The sequence below is a fragment of the Dermacentor andersoni genome, chromosome 9 (genome assembly GCF_023375885.2).
Source record: "Dermacentor andersoni chromosome 9, qqDerAnde1_hic_scaffold, whole genome shotgun sequence".
NCBI lineage: Eukaryota > Metazoa > Arthropoda > Arachnida > Ixodida > Ixodidae > Dermacentor > Dermacentor andersoni.
This window is the reverse complement of record NC_092822.1, coordinates 7,590,298-7,611,571: the sequence shown is the minus strand read 5'-3', so window position 1 is coordinate 7,611,571 and position 21,274 is coordinate 7,590,298. Positions and strand designations below refer to the sequence as shown.

The 21,274-nt window shown below is 45.9% G+C and overlaps 2 protein-coding genes across 3 annotated transcripts; one reads left to right on the top strand and one right to left on the bottom strand.

Annotated features, from left to right (window-relative positions):
- The first annotated feature begins 804 nt into the window (after positions 1-804).
- On the top strand, positions 805-3,210 carry Nufip (nuclear FMR1 interacting protein 1). Its single transcript, XM_055068467.1, has one exon. It carries the CDS (start codon positions 1,888-1,890, stop codon positions 3,100-3,102), a length of 1,215 nt encoding a protein of 404 aa, XP_054924442.1. The 5' UTR covers positions 805-1,887; the 3' UTR covers positions 3,103-3,210.
- An 88-nt stretch (positions 3,211-3,298) lies between these two features.
- On the bottom strand, positions 3,299-20,603 carry LOC126526949 (copine-8-like). Of its 2 annotated transcripts, none has more exons than XM_050174659.3 (14): positions 20,328-20,603; positions 13,677-13,764; positions 13,510-13,613; positions 13,410-13,449; positions 13,262-13,338; positions 11,936-11,967; positions 11,831-11,859; positions 11,156-11,406; positions 11,003-11,078; positions 10,206-10,259; positions 10,079-10,140; positions 8,286-8,642; positions 7,257-7,417; positions 3,299-6,908 (listed from the first exon to the last, which is right to left on the bottom strand). In XM_050174659.3, the coding sequence occupies exons 1-14, from the start codon at positions 20,405-20,407 to the stop codon at positions 6,670-6,672; spliced, it is 1,650 nt and encodes a 549-aa protein (XP_050030616.1). In that variant the 5' UTR covers positions 20,408-20,603; the 3' UTR covers positions 3,299-6,669. The 2 variants fall into 2 exon arrangements, with proteins under 2 accessions (XP_050030616.1, XP_050030615.1); XM_050174658.3 differs by having other exon boundaries at positions 11,003-11,090; positions 20,328-20,602.
- Positions 20,604-21,274: the final 671 nt, after the last annotated feature.

Here is a 21,274-nt window from a genome sequence, read left to right as displayed (position 1 = left end):
TATGCAGTATATTGTCAGAAGGGGGTGTGTATAAGGGATTGCAGAACTGATAACTGCGACAGCGCGATTGCGCAAATCCCCACAATTTTACAGCTACCTCTACCGTCTGAAGAAATTTTTGTGTCGTTGGCGTGGTAAGCGAAAAACTCCCCATACGTGGGCCGATCCCGGAGATAGTTAAATGCCGGCCCGACCCGCGGCGGAGGTAAGGGGCCCACACACACAGCTTCACTGGTCATCTTTCTTCACAGAGTGGAAGGGCACCGAGTTCTTTTAATGTAATGCGCGCTGCAAACATCACGAAGTGTTTGCAGCTCATAGATGCATTACTACGAAAGGCGACATTTCTTCGGGGAGCAAACAATGGAAAGATGCGTTATTTGCAGATGTTTAGCCATATGAGAGTTAAAAAAGTAGGAATACCACTAGGCCACTCTGGACGAGTTGGTCTTTACTAAAAGGCTTGCATGGTGTTAGCGCAAGCGAACGTGGGCCGTGAACCCAAATTTACAACCCGGAACGCCGACTTTTGTCATTCGGTCATCTGCCGCAAATGCAGCCAGTGGGCGCAGAGAAAATCGTACACACAAATAGACAAACACAACGCTGGGGATACGGGGAATAAGCAGGGGAATAGCATCACCACGTCGTTAAGTTCACTATTCACGTCCGCATGCGCCAGCAACATGTCCTTTAAAAACCTTTAGCTCTGTTACAAAAAAAGGACATGTGTGGGCACTTTGGGGAATTTCAACATGCGATAAATATTTTTTATCGCTGCTCTTGCATAGGTCCACAAGGCGAGAGGAAACACTTTATTGCGTAGCACAGCTAGTAATCCACATGCGCAGACCAAGCTTAGTTGTAGGCTCTACTTCACTCTCCTTAACTCCAAATGTTTCTGGCGTTCCCTTTGAAGAGCCTTGTTCTTGTTCAATGTGAAAAAGCGCAACCTAGTTAACACCACAAACTGGATCATTTTTGCAGTGAGCTGTTTGCGATGGAGCTCGCATCCCACTTGGCGAAGTGCTAAACTGCTCAAGAACTGCACAAAATCACACACTGAAGGCATAAAGCTTCTCTGTTGAAAAAATAATGTGAATGGATCCTCTAGCACTTTAATGAGCGCGGATAACTCATCTCCAGGATATAATAGACCTCCCCTGTCAAATCTTAGCACGAACATGCTGTTTGCATTGCATTCAGCTGCTTTTCTGGTGACACATGCCGCAAGGTCCTCGACGTACTTCAATACTCAGTGCCGTTCGCAAAGGGCACATTCTGTTGTCGACTCCTTGTCAGCACGTTTGATGTTTCGCGACCACAATTCAAGCCGAGCTGCGTCTGTAGCCGGTCTACAAAGGGAGGCCTTGGATTTCCACGTTCTGTACCAGCTTCTGCATCCGGGTACGAAACATGTTCGCGCTTTCGACGCCAAGCGGGCACGTCGCGTTATCTAATACATAGCACATGAACAGCACAATATCACCACAGAACACCTATACAAACTACGCACCTCAAAATAATCACAGTGATCACGATCGACGAGCAAACAAGCGCGGTCTACACGCCTACGCCTACCCGGCAGACCTCGCGCTGGCGCTAAAGCTGCACCATTCTATGGCTGCACTATGGCCACATGCTACACTGGCAAGGGCCGCGGCGCGGCTTGTCCTTGCACACCAGCACGCTTCAGCGCCCCTAGCGGCACCTGGAAATTTCATCGCTCATCGCGCCTCTTCTGTAGCCACACTACCTCACGCCAATGAACTTTTCGTACACGTGCGCGTGATGGGTAGCGCTGCTCGCGCAAGACGAGTGCTTCCTATGGTGCTTCTGTGAGCATTGACAAACTTCGCTTATGCGACGTTGAATGCTCATTCTACAATGGCGGCTGTTGAGAAATACGTACTGGACAACCCGTTCCGTCCCGCATCTACTTTAAATGGAGACGCGTCGCCGGGTCCTTGCGTTGTCGGTGGTGGCTGCTTCGGGATCCCAGCTCTGTCAAACAGCGTCGGTGGAGAAGCTTCACGGCAGCAGCGCGCTACCGCCGTTCAACGGGGATTCAAGCGTCCTTTACCAGTGTGGGACTTTTGCTGCGCCAACTGCGATCAAGGCTTCGCAAGCCAGGCGGAGCTCTCCGTCCACTGCGCCGAGCACGTTTCATGTCCGAGGGAGGACTGCGACTTCGCGGCCAGCCCGGCGGTTGTAGCGCTCCACGAAAAGTTGCAGCACGACAGCCCGTTTATTCGGCGTAGTGCCGCTGTCGGCACCGACGAAGACCTGGAAGAGTGGCGTCGCCAACGCAGGCTGCGCTATCCCACGTTGCGGAACATCGAGGCTAAGAAGGCGGCCGAGGCGGAGCGCCAGGCGCGCCGCGAAGTCATCCGTGAAGACGCCCGCGGCCGACGCCGCCCGCGTAACAACAAGCGTCGGCAGCGCGCACGCCGACGCGCCTCACCGCACAGGCGCACTCCTCAGCCGTCTCGGCGGGCACCTTCTTCACCTGTCAAGGAAGAGCCCTCGCCGTGCGAAGATTTGCAAGACAAGCCACCGCCGGACCATATTACGGATTCGGATTCGGACAGCGAGCAGCGTAACGTGAAAGCACCGGACCCGCCCGCGCCTCGACCTTTGGTAAGTGGTGCCTTGGCTTCGCTCATGGCATGCTACAGCAGTGGAAGCGACGACGACGAACCGGCCAGCAAAGAACCGCAAGAGCAAGCGATGCAGCGGGAGGCGGCGCCACCTCCACCGACAGAATTGGTGTCAGCAAAAGCGGAACCGGCCGGCCCCGTAATGCGAGGAAAGGCGACGCCGCCTCCTCGAAAGACATGCTGGCCCCCCCGGAGAAAGCTGACGCTATTGGAGCGACTGCTGGCGCCTGAAGTACGACATGAACGCAACGTGATACTGCAGTGTGTGCACTATGTTGTCGACAATGACTTCTTTGGTGAGACAGGGCCCGAGGCGGCCACGAGGGGCCAGCTTGGAACCACTGCCGTGGTGCTCAGCCACCAATTGGATTGCGTGCAACACTCGGGGTTCTCCAAACAGGGGCACACTTCTGGCCCACCTGAACTGCATGTGCAGTGGTAATGCAGTGCATGCCACCACGATTTTGGAGAAATTCTACTTGGCTTTAGCCCTCAAATGCAAGTGTAAACCTTCAGCCGTAGGTTATGAATAGAGTTTGTAGCAAATGACTTTTCTTTTTTTCCTAAAAGGAGCACAGGTTGTATGGTGCTCCCACTCCACACAGTGATAGAGTGACATACAGACAATAAGACCAGTCTTGCCAAACAAGAAAAACACTTGTGGGTTTTTATTTGTGTTCAGTGCCCTTGGTGGATTCATCTGCGCAATAGAAAAATAACAGCAAAGCTTCCAACATAGTCAGTATAAAGCCCCATACATTAAAACAGCATGGAGGAACACAAGGCCAACAACAACATGGACCCGCCACAGGCAGTGGTGGCACGTCGAATTGAGGGAGCATGGAATTCATTTTCCTTCTTGGCAAGGGGGGGGGAGGGGAGGTTCCTGCACTGACCACACCGGGTCTCTGAGCAAAGAGCGGGTAGCTACCTCATGGGAGTTTTGTTCGTTGTTTATGAGTGCCCCACTGCATGCAGCAGACACAAAAATATCACACGTGATTGGCGTTGCCAGACGGGGAGGAGAGTGCTAGCCTTTGCATATGAACAAAAAGATGGTGTCTGCCCCAGTGCAGTGGCTGTGACTATAGCTAACGGATAATGTACACCTAACAAGCCAAACAATAGGAGCTGGCACACATTTTTCTCACGAACCTACATTATCTTGCCAATAAGGCAGCTTGCACCTCCATTAGGCTGCAAAATATGTGCACATTGGATCAATGCATCTTTTCATTTGAGCCATGTTGGTTTCCTTTCTAGCTTTGTGCTACATTAAGGGGGGGGGGCAACTTTTCCTCCACTTAAAGGGGCCCTGAAATGCTTTTTTAAGTAATCGTAGAATGACATCACTGTTAAATTATGTAGCCTCACAAATTGCCAGCCACAAAAATTTTTGGAATCCTTCAAGCACAAGCAAAGTTAGATGTAGAAATTGCGGTCACCGACCAAGTCAAGGTGAAAATAACACAGTTTAGGGACCCGTATGGGTTCCTTGATCACAATAACGTCTCTGTGTTAAAAACGTCTGTGTTATTTTCACCTTGACTTGGTCAGTGACCGCAATTTCTTCATCATCATGTTACCTGACCAGCCAAACTTTCGTCAAACTCTTGACTACTAAAGTTAGATGTAGTTATCGGAGCAATCGGCGGCTTTCTCTCCTCTTTCATTTCCACTAGCGCGTCGGAAGCTACACAGGGAAGATGGCAAGAGGTTGCAAGGGAGCAATGCCCCGCTGGCGCTACCCAAAGGTTGAGCCTTGGCAGCGAGACGGCCGCAATATCTATGCTATACTTTTCACCTCTTCAGGCCACACACAGTAATGCACAACTGTCATGTGTAGACTGGCAGTGCAATGATGAAATGGCTTTTCTCTCTTTTTGAGATCACACACATATTTTTCATTCATATAATGCAAATGAGCAATAATTGTATTGCCGAGAATGTCCTCACAAACACAAAATCAGCCAATAGCTGTTGTGGGCTGTGCTGCTTGTGATGATGCTTGCATGACGACATTGCGAAGGAGAGAGCAAGCAATCTTTCACTACTATTGACAAGAGATTGTAGGTTCCCTGTTGCATTCAGTGCTATATTTGGCTCAGTTGTTCACAGGAGCCTCGTTGACAGACAGGCAACGTTTTCTTACAATCTTCGAAAAAGAGTGTCAGGGCCCATTTATTGCATTTCTCTAGAATTTGTCTCATTAACTAGCCTTCACCCGCTTATTGATGTGAAAGAATTATATGTCGCATGAGGCAAAAAGGTTGGCGTTGTCCACGAGTGGTAACAAACATCATCATCATCACTGACGTCATCAGCGTCTTGTATGCCATCAGTAGTAATACATAATTAAAGTTGGAACAAGTTAGAGTAAGGTGACTTAAGGGGGAGTAAAATGAATGAAGGCAAATTAAATTGGATTAAGGTTGGTACAAATTACAGTAAAGTGGGTTATGATTGGTACAAATTATAGCAAGGTGGATTAAGGTAGAGTTGCGAAGGCCATGTGACAATGCATAGTATCATGTATCGTGGACATAACCAGTTAATTAGGGAAGTCATTATGCGCTTTCTCATTCAAATCATGTGACTCAATTTTTTGTCATCAATTAATTCTCTCTCATGGTCAGCTCAGTTGGCAAGACAAATTTCACGAAAAGGTGATGGTGCTGGGTTTCAGTCTTTGGACTATCATGAATTTTACTTTCAGCTGCCAGCTTTCTTTCCTGCGGAACCGGTATGGGTTTCCTTTTCAGCCTTGTGCTACATTCAAGTGGATGCCAAGTTTTCCTTTTATCAGATTAAAAAGCAGTCGCCATGCTAGTGGTTTTCCAATGTGGCAGCGATGGCAACGTTCGTGCAAGCTATCTACAGTCAGCTGGTGCTAATTGGATTACATCACAAGCTGCCGTGTCTGAAAACATGGAAAAGGAACTGTCCCCTCATCTGATCTGCCCATCTCTCTAGCCCATCTCTCTAGAAAGGCTGTGCTAAACTGTGACCAGGGCTCCAATGTGGTGTCTGTAAAACATGCAAGCCATATACAGTGAAAATGTATCCTGTACTTCGAAATAATATTTTTACAGGTCTGATGAGTGAGTACCTTTGGCTTTCTTTCTAATGTCGGCACGTTGTGGCACTCCTATTGTTTCTGTCTCTCAGCCTGATAGATCCCTCTGTCACTGGGGTAGACGGCACATGTACAACCTGCTCTCTGCAGGAATGGCACACCTCTGCTCCCTTTGTTCGACCCCGTGAGCATATTCAACATAACTGTAACTCGTCGCAACTTGTATATGGCTGAAGGCAAAGGCACAAGAATGCAAAATTGAGCTTTGGTCACTGCACCAGTTGTGGAACACTGGCCAAAGCTACACTACACGCCCTTTCAAGACTCTTTTGGATTGCCATCAAAACACGAAGGGAAGGCACCTTGGCCTTTTTTTTTTTCATGATCAATATGGTGAGATCAACCATACACTGAGGTGCTCATGTGCCTTATGCGCATGCAGCAGACTCAGATCTTGGTAGACATAAGCAAGGTTGACTACCTAGTGCTTGAAGTGTTGTGTGGACAGGTGCTAGCCTTCCTTCCTCACTCTTTATTAGAAGGGCCCTCAAGGTTGAACAACACTTTGATCAGGAGCTTTACAGTCCTAGTTGTGTCAATCTCGAAAATGTGTTGGCAACTTCAGGTGCCTGTGAAAACTTTTGCGTGGTCTATTCTATTGACAGCAGCCCAAAAGAAATTGCAACGAAGCGTACGGATTGCGTACCTGTGCCTAAACCTCCGGCCGGACACACAAGCGACAACAAAGTGTATTGTGTGTATGTGTGTGTGTGCAGTCACAAGGAGACCAGCCCCATGAACTGGCACTGCTGCAGCCAGCCTAGTGGATGGGGGGGTGGGTGCCTCTGCTCTAGCATGTTGAGAGTGGACCAGCTCTATGTGAAAGACTGTGCTGGCTACTTGTCTACAATGTGGCGCTGCTGCTTTTGGCACTCAGGAGGCCCCACCCTGCGAGGCAGAGCCCAGCCCGGGCTTGACGTGATTCTTGAGCATGTAGCTGGTGACCTGGTCGGGGATCTCGGCCAGCACCTCCTTGGCGAGCCGCATCTGGTTACTCTGCCAAGGCCCGCCCTGGAGGAACTTGCGGAAGGGCACAAACTGCACAATGTCCCGCTCGGCCGCACGGCCCCGCGAGCTCACTCGCACCACGTCTCCATCCAGCACCTCCATGGCTGCAATAACACAACACAGGTGGACATAGAGACAGGCATCTCTTGCACTATGCCACATGTGCGAAGATTCACTATGGTGGCTTTGCAACTGCTGAGTACAAACCCGTGGTTTTGAATTATTACCGCAGCAACTGTGTTTGACAGGGATGGAATGTGAAAATACCTGTACACACGATTTCGTCACTCGTGAAACAAAGCCATGTTGTTAAACTTACTGTGCAGCCTTCACCTCTGGCATTTAGTGGTTCAGGACAAAGAACCCAAACAGACAACCTCATTGGCACTATTCCAAGATGTTTCTTTACATTCCACAATCACTGCAAGATGAATGCATGCAGCTGGGCTTACCTGAGAAGTCAGCATTGCCAACACCCACAATGATGATGGACATTGGCAGGGAGGAGGCCTGCACAATAGCCTCTAGAGTCTGTGGCATGTCACTGATGACCCCGTCCGTGATGATGAGCAGCACAAAGTAGCTTGTGCCGTCACGGTACGTCCTCGCAAACCTGCACGGCAGTGACAACCAAATTGCCATTTTACTTTTGTTCCCAATGAGGCTGGTAACTAAACCCAGATGTGAATGTTGCTCATCATGAAATGAACATACGCACAGAACAACATCAGATGTGAATTTGCTCAATGAAGAACTTACTGGCATTCTTGTGCAGGCAAGTATCAAACTTGGAGCACCATGCATGAGGTTTATACTCCAAGGAAAAACCCACACACACATTAAAGTGATGCAGAATGTGCTCGGTGCTTAACCTTAGTTTCTGTCGTTGAATACCATTGTGCCTATATCATTAAGACAATAATTGCAGCCAAAAGCACTAAGATCTATGTTAACATAAGAAAATGTTACCCACATTCTACATGAAAAAAAAAAAAGCTTTAAATTTTTAGCTGGATTCATAGCGCAACTGCAGTGGCTCAAATGTTGGGGGAAAACATAGGGCATGTTTACTGCAGTGTATCTTCAGAAAATAAAGAACACAAATTTGCATGCCTTGAAGCTTCTACAAACAACTAAATAAATTATGCATGTTACTGTATGGCTTAAGCATGAAAAACCCAAAACATATCTGCCCTAGCAAAACAGTAAAATGATGCTGGCAGCAAGATCCTCACTGACAGCTTTCTTGCCACCTTCTCTCATCATGTAGCATGTGACTGTGACCACAAGGTTCTTTATTTCTCTACAAGAAGGCAATCATAAGTGGCTTGACTGTGCAACTAAGCTGGCAGTACGCAATTTTAGTGTGTGCAACAGCAGTGAGTGTTCCAAAGCAGCAAAAGTTTCCTGTCTTGTCGGGTGAAATATTCACACAAAACTTTCGTTCAAGAAGATTTTGTTTTGTTTTAAGTGGGCCTTACTTTGCCACGTGGTTGATGACCGGTGCAAAGTTCGTGGGCCCGTACAGCTGCACGGACCGCAGGGTCCTCCGGTAGGCCTCAAGGACACCCTCGATGCCCACACAGTACGGGTCCGTCGGGTGGCCATTGAGGAAGAACTCGTGCGACACAGTCCCATCAGGTGGCAGCCGTGCGCCGAAGCCCAGCGCAGGGAACATCTTGTCGAAGTCGTAATCCTGGATCACCTCGCCAACTGCCTGGATGGCCATCATGTACGCATTCGGCTGCGATGGGTCCAGGAAGTGCAAGGATGCAGGATCTCGGGGGTCCCCATTTGATGCAGTGAAATCCACGGCCACAGTGAAGTGCATCTGCAGGCTGCCCAATTAGACGGGTTGTGCCTCTCCATCTTTCTCACTGCTGCTGTGCAAAGCCAGCTTGAGCTCTGCCTATATGAGGTCACATCCTCCTGTATTTTTACTATGCCTACCCAGTGGTGCCATAATTGAGGGAGAAGGGGCATGTATAGCATGCCAGTTTCCCACATGAGGGCCACAGCTGATGAGCCGTTGCCTGGCCAACATTCTTTCGGCGCATGTCACCCCTGCTCATAGAGCTGCATGCAGAAGCAAGGGAGTGGCGGCAGCACACAGCACAAGTTGTCCATGCTGTAGCAGCAACAGGGATATCTCTAGGAAGGTGGAACCACTGCAGTGGACCGCCAGCTCCCATGCATCTTGGAGCGATGGGGCAGGTTGTGTAAATATACAGGAGGCTATGGTGACGTCAACACTGAGCATTCATGAGTAGAAAAATACAACCGTGGCTTACCCCTGCACTGGCCTGCAGGGGTGATAATTATGATACAGAGGCTGCAAGGTGCAGTGAACAAAAAGAAAGCAGAAGCCATGCACTATGCTGCCAGAACCAATACAGCTATTGTGAGGTGCCTGGCACATTACGTTCTACTCACTATTTAGTGCAATTGAGGCTTATGGCACACCTATTAGATCATGCTAGGTTTGCAATGACGAGAACTACGATGATCACACCCTTACATTATGGGTGACTTGAGATAACTGTTCCCTGCCTAGTCGTCAAACTTGGGCTGCAACCACAAGGAATTATAGAAGAGCACTGAGTTGTTATACTCGTACATTTGCAAACTTGGTGTACTACAGCATGTTTAAACGACACACGACGACAGTCACAGTTGCTCGAGCAGTCAGACAGGCATGTAAATCCCGGTGTACAACTCAGGCCTGTGACGCATGGAGATCATGCTATTGTTGCTGTTTTGAAGGGCACAACTTGGCCATATGAGGTATTCAGAGCTCTTTGGAGGCAACGAAATATGCACAAGGAAATGTGAAGTAACAGCAAATGGCATTTTTACACATGCACACAATGCTCAATGGAGATACCTTGCAACCTGTTGAAGTCACGAAGTTGCAACTGTAGGTAGGTAATTTGGCCTACGGACAAAAACACCAAATACAAAGTGGCCTCGGGAATCAGAAGTTCAGCTTAACAAAATACACTGAACTGGTGGGTATACGGAGATGCCAGACCTGTTGAGCATATCATGTTCTGGTTGCTAAATTACTATTCTGGATGTATGAACAGCACAAAGAAAACAGCGTATTTCTCTCTGTTTTCCATTGTGTTCCATATGTATTTGCCTTCTTCATTTTGTTTGTACATACAAAGTATAACATCAGCAAGCCCAAATTCAAGGCTTATGAGCTAACTTAATTACAATTTATTACTGAAATTTATTCTGAGCAAGGGGCATTTGTTAAGAAGTAACTCACCCGCCACGAATGTAGTCAAGAAAGGTGGCCTCTTCACGGATTCCAAAGGACATCAATTTCACCTGCATGCAGGTGGTATACACAATCAACAGGCTGCCAGTACTTGTAAATAACACATGATACCTACCACACCTGAATTTTTGTACTTCTTCTTCTTGGCCTGCTTTTTCTTGTTGATGAGCTGCAACATCAACCGCCAATGAGCACCTCACTGGCCAGCATTCATGATTCTTTCTCTGCAGGTTCACTGTATGTTCTCATGGTAAAATACAGAACACATTCTCAGAGCATACAACAGAACATCGTATAGGCAAGATTAAATTTTTGTATGATGGCAGTGAAAACATGTACCTATTCATGCTAGTCTGGAGAGAATGTTTAGGGCTTCTACTCTATTTCCTATTTTTGCAATCCTAATGAATACATCAAAAGCATTGCCTCTTTCCTTCTCTTTTGGACATGAAAATAATTTAATTTGCTATATAATGAAGGCAGCGACAAGCAAAGCAACATAATTACTTACTACTGATCAATCCATATTTGTTTACATACTCGTTCTCCTCTTCTGCTTAGAACCTTGCATTTGGGCAGTGTCACAGTTGGCTATGGGTCACTTCTTAGCACTGTCACGTAACATAGTGCTAGTGGTCAATGCGCTTGAGCACAGCAGTTGGGCCACGTAAAGTTAGAAAGTGTATGAAAAGTAAACACATTAAAAGCAAGTTTGAATTGTAATCAGCACCAGCTGAGAAAGCATTCAAGGGCCCCTGACCATTCACATGCATCAGAACATGTACCAGGCTGGTAGCTAGCAAGGGCGAGCAAGGAAAGCACTACAAATGCATTACAAATCTTTGGTTCAATCCTACTTGACATTACATTATGGGAGACAGAAGTGCATGCAAGGCAGCAGCACTCACTCACATCGTACTCGTTCGCTGGACCAGGTCCTTCGGCAAGCGTGCGCACGTTGGTGTAGAACTCTCCAATGAGATCGTGGCTGCGAGACACGCTGGTATGCAACGCAGCGTGGAGGAAGGCTCAACCTCAGACTACCTAGGCGCGGCGGCCACTTACCCTCCATCAAAGTCCCAGTCATAGCAGACAATGCGGATAGTGCGGTCCTCATCGCCACCACTCAGCTGACGCATCTGAATGGCAAAGGGCCGCCATGTAGGATTCAAGCTCTTCTTGACCACTTCTGTGCGGAATACTGCTGTGTACGTGTTGTCCTCACTGATGCGGTAGAACTCTAGGAAAGGATCCGACTTCCCAAACCAGTCCTTCTTGTCCAGCTTCTGAGCGTACCACTGCATGTCAATTACCCGCTGAAAAAAAATAAATGATTGGCACTACTATCTCCCACATTTCATGGGGAAAGCTGCACAAGAAAACCTAAGGAGAATGTGCCTGACACTAGTGCTTACTAGTGACTGCAGTTAAGCCACAACTGTGTAATGCCCATGCATTCAGATTATACAAAATAGGTCAGGCATTGCTAATCTTTGTGAAGCAAGGTGAGTACACCTGATACATGTTTTATTAAGTTTGTCTATACAGTGCACCTCATACTCTAGCTGCACTTTCTCATTCCTGCTTCTGTAGAGGACTAGAGATTGTGCTTATGTTGCTTGGCTTCTTCCACTCATATTTTTTGTTGTCACGCTGTGTATGCTTTCAGCATAAAATTCAATAGACATGCTTAGTCTTCAGTGCCACTGTTTGCTGTCTCACGAATATTTCAAGTTTTACCTTGCAGTCAAGCACCTCCTCAACAGTCACTGAAAAAGAAAGGAGGGAATTTGTGTAGCAACAACAATATAGAAAAGCTAATCCAACTCTGTGTCAGAGACTCACACAAAATGGTGCCACAGTTGCCCGGGAGGCCCCTGTGAATAAATAGAGAAGAAACAAGTTATGCCCAAGCATGGAAGCCACTTTGTAAGAAATTTTTGACAAACTTGCAGTCTTCAACTTTTGCTCATATGAAATGACACGTCAAGACTGCAAGTGATGCCTGAAGAATCTAAAAGCAGTTTTCCTGTTAATAAATATGCACTTGGAAAAAACAAAACATTTGCTAGTAGTCAGTGCGCTAGTTATTCACACGCACTGCACAAGCAGTCTTATTCAGCGATTCAGAGTCTCAATGGAAAGTACAAGAGGTAGGTGCGAAGTCCGTGTTGTATTAGGTTATTCATCAGTGCATCAAGCAGCGAAATCACCGAGTATGGCATCCAAACAGAATAAACTCAGCTACTGTGTCCAAATATTTCTGACACTTGAAATGCTCTGCACATGCAGTGGCACACAGTTTGACGATTTCACTGATGGGGTTTAACGCCCAAAAGCGACAGCTACGTGAGACACTGTAGTGGAAGAATCGATTTTGAAATATAAGTACCCGAGGGCACTTTTGCATTTTGCCCCCACCAAAATGGGGCTGCCATGGCTGGGAATTAAACCTACGACTTCAAGCCCGCCGCAACCAGTGATGCACAATTCAGTGAAATTTAGGAGGCGCAGTATAATCATGCACAGTCATGGTGCCAATACACCTGAGATAGGGTAGTGCCACCCCACTGGGCTGATTTTTGTTTACTTGTGTGCAACCTAGGAATGAAATTCAAATATACAAGGAGAAAACCTTTATTAGTGCGAGTGAGCTGAAGAATTTGAGCTTGCGACTGACAAATGTTTAGCAGCAGCTTACAGATGTATCAAACGACAAATTGGAACGCCTTATTATCCCAAGTCGTTACCATCCACTCACCAAGCTGTCAGCAAGGGGTGGGTGGGAAATGTATCACTGTGATGTCATAGGCCATAGTTTGAGCATGAAGTATTGTTAAGCAAACTGCTTTACAAACTTTTTACAGCGACATGTGCTTATTACATATCACTGACAAACATTCACTTTTGCGAAGAGCAGAGGCAAGTAAATAAAATTCCACCAGCAGCTACCAAAGCTGCCCCAATGTACATGGTTAAACTTTGGCACAGTATATTCTGTCAGTCTTTGTCCAGGCAGCCTTTAGGATGGGCAATGAGTCAGAATATCACAGTGACAGCAAATAACCATGTGTTCATGTTTCATCTACATGTCCATTCATGCTTCATTTTGGCATTAAACTAGCAATCAGAGATAAGCAGCACAGAATGGTACTAAGCCAAAAAACTTACGACAGCTGGAACTTGACTTGTGTGCCCTGGTAGGCAACGAGCTCTCCCAAAGTACAGCTAGCCTGACCAAGAAAATCCTGCAACACATGTGTGGACGTTCAGTGCACTGCTGCAAGCACTTGCGTACATTTCATGTGCGATTGCTTACATGATTCTGAAGGTCTACACTGGGGCTATCAATGTCATACCTACAAAAGCAGAGGATCATCAGCATATAGAGCGCCAGTCAGCCTGCGACCGGATCTTACAGTTTGAACAAAAGCTGCTGTCGCTCTTCAAAGTAGTAATCTACAAGAAACTTGGTCACAAAATCAGGGTTGAGGCAATTGTCTACAGTCTCAGTGCGTCCCACCTAAGGGAGAAAGAAAAACACTTTAATGAACTCAGTATGTCCACTCGGACTGCACTGACTTACCTCACGCCAATTGTCACTGTCAGATTCTTTCATAAACAGAACGCACATAGGGTCAGACTTGGAGAAAAAGTCCTTGTCTTTGAGTTGCCTGTAAAATAACAATACAATTTTGGGATGTGGTCTCAGTCTCTTTTCATAAGAGAACAGTTTATTGTTAGTTTACTCAAACTAGCACGTTTCCCTCTCAACTCTTTCTCAATAGTTCTGTGTATTAAAAAATAAAGTTCTTAAGTTCTCGCAGTCCGAATACTAGAGCGCGGATTATGGCATTATGGTACACGCTGTTACAGCAGGACATTTATAAATGCTTTCTCAACAAGAACACTGCAATTGAATGTCCAAGGGAATGCCTGAAAGCGGGATATGAGAAGATTTTTTAGCCCTGTTTTGCTAACACAGAAATTGCAATAGGTGGCATTGATTATTTGCTAGCAGGCTGTCTAAGGATGTGAAGTTATAAAGGAAGTCTACACAAGGCGACAACCTGTGTGTAGCAAGCAAAATGTTGTGGAGACAATCACAAATATCTGGTTAAAATGTAAGAATATGCATCCAAAAGTAAATAAACGTGTGGACAATCTGCATGAAGCCCCAAGGTTCAAACACAGTAATCACAGTGTAAACATTAGAGCAGTAAGCAAAATACTTTTCGAAGATGGTGGCAGACTAGAGAAAAACAAGAGTAACGTCAAATAAAAACTTGCACTTGGCTACAGTACATGTAATCATGCACTATTATTATACTGTGTGTTTCATGTAACTAGAACTAAACCTTAAAAAATAGATTGGTACACGTAAGACTATTGACACCAACAGCATATTCGTCGTAGTAGTCTTCATAGACAACTGTTGTTTGTTTCCACTATTAACGTCGTCAAAGACACTTTACTACAAGTGTTTCTGAGCAGGCTTTACAACTTTTCTAGTATGACTCAGGCTCTTAAACAACTATTTAAAGATTTTTCACAATTAAACAAATGGCACAAACCAGGAAGATAAATAAGAATACATGATAAGACAGGTGCCAGTGACAGTGCATTTGTAGGTAACAGTCCTTTGTAGCAATTGCTATGATTGGGTGGGTGTCTGATTTTCCCTTTATTTAATTACTTCTCTCTACCTTGCGGGTTCCCGCATAACTGTTACACCATACTCTTGCCTTTGCTTCGAGTTGTTGAGAAGTTTGACTTCACCCTGCCATCTGCTAGCCGCCTGGTTAGCTCAGATGGTAGAGCAGCTGCCCCGAAAAGGCGGTGGTCCCGGGCTCGTGTCCCAGACCAGGACAAATTTTTCTTCAACTGCAAGGCTTTTCTTTCGAGGAACCTGTATGGGCTTCCTTTGTAGCAATTGCTACGATTGGGTGGATGTCTCATTTTCTCTTTATTAATGTACCATTACATTCTAAACTTTGGTTCTAGTTATGTGAAGCACCCAGTAGACAAGGAATGATAATTAAAGTATGGCACAAGTTGCTTATTGCCTTAAATAGTATGCTGCAGTGTGGTTGCACATGCCAACACCTCTGTTCAAAAGGGAATTCACTGTTTATCCCAATTTAATCCTTACGCTTTTTTTCAACGTCTGTACTGTCCTGTGTACTTACCAGCCAAATTTCCAGTTCTTCTCTACCAATGGAAATTTACATTTTATCTGTACAATTAGATGCTTAAGCAGCACTGCTGCCCACCTGCTGTCCTCCATGTCTCAGTCTCCTCTTGCAAGACATTTTTCGTTGTGCTTGCTTGACCTTGAAATATGCCCCTCCCACAGTAGTACTTCTTTTGTAGATTTTTCATGGGCTTCTAATGTTAATCTACCTACTGCACTTCAAGTAGGGCTTATTGTTGGCCTATTTGGTACAGGTTAACAGCACAATACAAGACAGCAAATAAGAGTAGACAACAGGACATGTGCCACTAATAACTATTTTGTGAAGGCTGTACCAGGCATACATTTCCCTCACAGTGCAAGTGCCACTGTGCCAATGCTCAAAATACACATCATGTACCTCCCACTGAAAACAGTCCCGAGATACCGCATCTCAGACGCACAAAAAGATATATGTCACACATTTGTCTGCTTTTATATACTGGAAGCATGTTTTCTTTTTTTTTTTTTATAAATGTGATTTGTATGTTGAGCACTGGCATAGTGCACTTGTGCTACCTTCAGAAAATAAAGTTTTTAGTCTAAAACTGGTACAGCTCAACGTAGAAAGGAAGAAACAAGCCGAGCCGGCCAGGTAAAGGAACAGAGCGCTGACTTCCAAAACAAGCCGAGCCGGCCAGATAAAAGAACAAAGCGCTGACTTCCTTGGAAGTCAGCGCTCTCTTTCTTTATCTGGCGCCAGTTTTAGAATGCAATACCAACTCGCCCAATCCTCAACCCTAGTGAAAGTTTTTAGTGGCACCTGTCTCATCGTATATTCTTATTTATCACCCTCGTTTGTACCATTTCTACCAAAGTCTTTAATTGGTTTGCTTCAAGCCCTAACTGTATTTTCTCTCTCTCTCACAGACTGTATTTCTGACCTACTTAAACATAGCACAGCATTCCAAAAAGTAAGCCTCGACACTATTACCCATTTCCACAGTCCTCTGCTTCGTACAATTGCTATCACTCCATAACGAACTGTGCTTCAATACAGCTGGGTGTGTTTTGCTTTTTAAGTGCATCTTCGCGGGTTCTTACAGACATTGTTCACTAATTTATCCACACTCCCAAATATTCCCAGATATTTGTATTCCTTCAGTGCTACCCATGACATAGTGTATGAGTGTGACTGGTGGGCATGGCGAAAGTGCTGTCATGAAGACTGAACCGGCCATTCTGTTGTTACAGGTTAGTAAATTTGAGAAGTGTCTCAGAAGTGACAATTGATTTATTATTGTTCTGCCATGCCCTGAACTGTGTGCTTCTTGTGCCCTGGAATGTATTTTTATGTTGCTGATACTGTCTGGTGATGTTGAGCTTAATCCTGGTCCCAAAACAGTTGAAGAAATGCTCGCGGAAATTTTGGAAGGGCAAAAGCTAATGAGTGAGGATATAAAACAAGTAAGAACTACACAGGCTACCTTTTCTGACCAGTTAGAAGTCATAAACAAGAAGATATCGGAGATGGAATTGACCATGAGGGCTGTAAAGGAAAATGAAGGAAAAATAGAGTGCCTTCATACAGAAATTAACAACATAGGTAGTGCTCTACAGTACAGCCAAGAAAGAATGGTTGATTTAGAAGATCGAAGTCTTAGAAATAACTTAATTGTCTTCAGAATAACAGAGAGTACTAGTGAAACGAATGATGAATTAAAAACGCGAGTTCTGCGAGATGTATTTGAGGAGAAACTTGGAGTGAAAGTCAGCACAGTTGAAAGAATTCACAGAATTTGGAGACAACGGACGAATAAATGTCGACCAGTTATTGTAAGATTTTTTTACTACAACCAAAAGGCGAAAATATTCCAGAACTGCAAAAAGCTAAAGGGCAGCAGTACCTCAGTTGCAGATGATTTTTCCCGAGGTGACACTACGAAAGCGTAAAAACCTTTGGGAAAGTGCGAAAGCTGAAAAGGATAGTGGAATGAAGGTTTGCCTCATGCATGATAAGATTTTGATCGACAATGACACGTTTATCTGGGACGAAGAAAAAAAGTGCCAAAAGAAGATGGGTAAGGGAGGGTCAAGCTCGCGTACAACAAAGTGACGAAGAGAAAGCAAACCCAGGGATTTCAACTTGATTAACATCAACGTTCGTAGCCTGGCAAACAAGACTGTCGAATTTGAACACCTTTTTTTGCAGTACAAGCCAGATGTTGTTGTTGTCACAGAAACTTGGCTACGCCCCGAAATAAAAGACTGTGAATTAATCTCCCGGGGTTATATCATGATCCGCAAGGATCGCGGAATGCGCGGTGGAGCGTAGCAGTTGTTTGTAAAGAAGACATTGAGCTGATTGTTATGGATGACTGCCCTAATACTGAAAGTATTTGGCACAGAACAGTGTTTCTAGGTGTTCCTTTTATTATTACAGCTGTCTATCGATCTCCTGATGCCCCTCTTTCATTTTTACAATGCCTTCAAGATTATATGTGCAACAATGTTCCTCTTAACACCCATGTCATTATTGCAGGAGATTTCAATTTACTGGGAACAGATTGGGCTGATCTTGCAGTGGGCACTACAGATGTTGCACGTTGTGAAGCTTTGTTAAACTTCACTTTTAGTTACGACCTCACGCAAATAGTTCTTGAAAGTACTAGAGTTACACAGACCTCGGAATCCTTACTTGACCTTGTGCTCATTTCAAGCAATGTACCACATTGTAGTGTTTCCATCAAAGACGGAATTTCTGATCATAAAGGGATTTTGCTTTGTGTAAAGAAAGCCCTCCCAATGAAGAATTCAAAGGGACCAATTATCTGTATAAGAGACTATAGTAACGCCGACGATGTTAGCATCTTCGACTGTCTTGAAATGTCACTGTACTCGTTTGATGGGGCGACTGACGTCAACATCTTGCGGAATAGATTTAGGAATATGGTGAACTACTGTCTGGAAAAGTTCATGCCAAAACGAATCAAGGCAGTAAAAAAGCGCAATCCTTGGAATAATTGCAATATAATAAAGCTTAAACGAAGAATAAGACGCAGAAATAGTAATAAAGTGAGGAACAAAACGGAGATTTTGCAGGAACACTTTTACTCGCAGACGTTACCCAATTTCATGAGAGATTTACCATAACGTTTTTGGTGTCACCTTGCCCCGTCGCACGAACAAATGCAATATGACTGTATTGATGGCAATATAATTAACGACTGTGCACAAATTGCTGAAAAATATAATGAATATTTTCATTCTGTGTTCGCTCCACCGGAGCCATCTTGCGCTGACCTTGATGAGAATCGCACCGAGGGTATGTTGCCTATGCCAGACATCGCTTTCTCTGAGGAGGCGATATTTGCACTACTCCTTAACATAGACACAAAAAAATCAGCCGGTCCTGATGGCATCCTGAATGAATTTTTAAAACGATATGCAGAATGAATATCTAAGTATCTCTGTATCATATTGAAGGCATCCCTAGAGAGCACGAATTGCCATCTGACTGGCTGACAGCTAGAGTTGTCCCCATCTATAAATCCGCCGACAGACACAGCACCGAAAATTATAGGCCCATTTCAATTACCTCTACATGCTGCAAGATTATGGAGCATGTAATATCAAAAAGCTTGTTCAATTACGTGGAAAATGCTAATATCCTTCTTCCTAACCAACATGGTTTTAGGCAAAAATTGTCAACTGTTACCCAACTCACCGAAACCATACATGATTTTTCAAGCGTACTTAACGAGAAAGGTCAGTTAGATGCTGTTTGCCTCGATTTCTCAAAAGCGTTCAACCGCGTTCCACACCCAGAACTTCTTGATAAACTGCTTAGTGTCGGCGTTAACATTAACATTGTCAAATGGATTCAACCATATTTAGTAAGAACACAGTTTGTGGAAGTGAATAGCGCGAAATCCGGAGTGTTGCCTGTAACGTCAGGTGTCCCTCAGGGATCAGTGCTGGGCCCTGTCCTTTTTCTCGGTGATATAAATGACATTGCACACAAGATTAACCCCGTTAATCTGGTTAAACGAGGACATAGAAAGAAACAGATACACCACATGCACCACTGAATGTTCTTTTTTGCTGTCACGTTTGTTTCCGCCCGTACGGTATATATTTATCGATGCGTGCGAAAATTTATAGTTGAAAGTGAAGCGCTGTCTCTGTTTCTTTCTACGTCCTCGTTCAGTCACGCTCGTACACTGTCATTCTAACCAACTAGCCCGCCAACGTTTTAACCTTCAGTGCTAGCGCGCATGGAGCGCCTCCAAAGTGCGATCTATGCACTTGCAAGTATACCTTTAACATTGGCCTACACAGTTCACGGTGTGCTATAAAAACGTTTTGCATATGCATGTTTTCCGGCTATATAACTAATATCTCATCACAGCACACTTTTGTACTGAATCAGTTTGTCCCTCGGTCACCTCCTTTATTGACATCACGCACAACTTGTCGATCGCGCATAGCCACTCTCATATGACTACAACAGTCATCGACGGCTGATCACGTTCAGCAGCCATGCTCGACCGCTTGCAAAGATTCGCGAGCGCGACATACACCGACTCGTCTGCTGATCGGGGCCGACGGGAAATAATTGAGTGCAACGTACTACATACGTCAGGCGTAAAATACATTAAACCCAAGCACGTCGTGATCTTTCTATTATTCCAATTGCGCCCGGCAGACGTGCTCGACACGTATCCCGAGATATGCCAAATGTACTACGGCCAGAACACCGCTAACACTGTGGCGTACAATTACCAAGGAGACATGCGGTGTGCGAAACGCAAGGTTCTCTTGCGCGCTGCCTTCCACACGAGTCGAGAGCAATCATCTGTGGAGCTCAGATCAATGACGGAGATGGCGGCGCTCGATCGACCGCGAGCCGCGCAGCGTCCGCGGAATAATCGAGGCATATCGACTTGTTGGACATGCCCGAGTCACTGCTCGTACAGTCAGCGTGTCCACAAGTACGAGAAACGGGGAGTTAACGGCACGCCCATTGCTGTTGTACGTCAACGCGGCGCCGCGCCCACCTACCTGCAAGAGACGCTGATCTCCACTTTGGTGACCGGTGCGCAGGCAACCGCCGGGGCGAACGGCTGAGCCGCTTTCGCCATTCGGCGGCCGCTCTCTGAACTGGCAAGTGATGAGCCTAGTTGGCCGACGTTAACTCCTATGTCACCATGGTCGTCGGCCCGACGGCCTCGCACGCACCGTCAACAAGAACGCAACCACACCATCGTCAAAGCAAAACTCAAAACTCTGCAAAACGACCCTGCGCTCGGTCAGCTCGCGCCGCCTGGCGGCTGATGCTGACCGCTGCATCATAGAATAAAGTGGCTGCATGTTCATTGCATCCCAAGGCCAAACACCTCCACGGGCCTCTTTTCGCTCATCACCGTTACACTGTAGCGTGAGCCCGTTCTCAGGTCTTATATTTCTGGCAGAGGCTCCAAAGGTATGTAAAGTGAAGTGAGTTCGTGCAGTTAAGAATTTAATTTGTTTCAGAGAACGGGGCATTCTTGCCCAGCTTTGGAAAAATAAACATCTATTCCTGATGCAGCAACGTATTCCGGAAGACGCCTCCCGCCGAGTCTGATTGACCGGGCCCGCAGGTGTTCTGTGGCCTCACCGCGCGGGCAGCCAGCGGCGAAAACAAACTCGACCGCACTCCTGCGCACTCCGCGATGCCGGCATATCTAGGGAACAAATAAAGCCCCTCCATGGAGGGGCTTTAGGGGCAAACGCATACAACGCGCGCCAAGAAACCTCCTCCGTAGTGCCTAGGCAGGGTCATGTATTCAAGGAGCAAAAGCGCGCAGATTTTCTCTCGCGCCCGCTCTTACTCGCGCGCCTGCGTACAAACGACTGGCGCACAGAACACCTATACTGGCGATCCCTCAAATGAACGTCTCGAGTGTACATGTATGCATAGAGTTGTAGGAAACTCTATGCATGTATGTACATGCAACCGAACTGCATTA

What these genes read in the sequence shown, in the direction of transcription:
- Nufip (XM_055068467.1), top strand. Translation starts at nt 1,888, where the DNA reads ATGGCGGCTGTTGAGAAATACGTACTGGACAACCCGTTCCGTCCCGCA.
- LOC126526949 (XM_050174658.3), bottom strand. Translation starts at nt 20,407, where the DNA reads ATGGCGAAAGCGGCTCAGCCGTTCGCCCCGGCGGTTGCCTGCGCACCG. An exon ending in AGTACAAAAATTCAGGTGTG is followed by an intron (nt 10,141 to 10,205) that starts GTAGGTATCATG and finishes ACCTGCATGCAG; the next exon opens with GTGAAATTGATGTCCTTTGG. An exon ending in GTCATCAACCACGTGGCAAA is followed by an intron (nt 7,418 to 8,285) that starts GTAAGGCCCACT and finishes ACTGCCGTGCAG; the next exon opens with GTTTGCGAGGACGTACCGTG.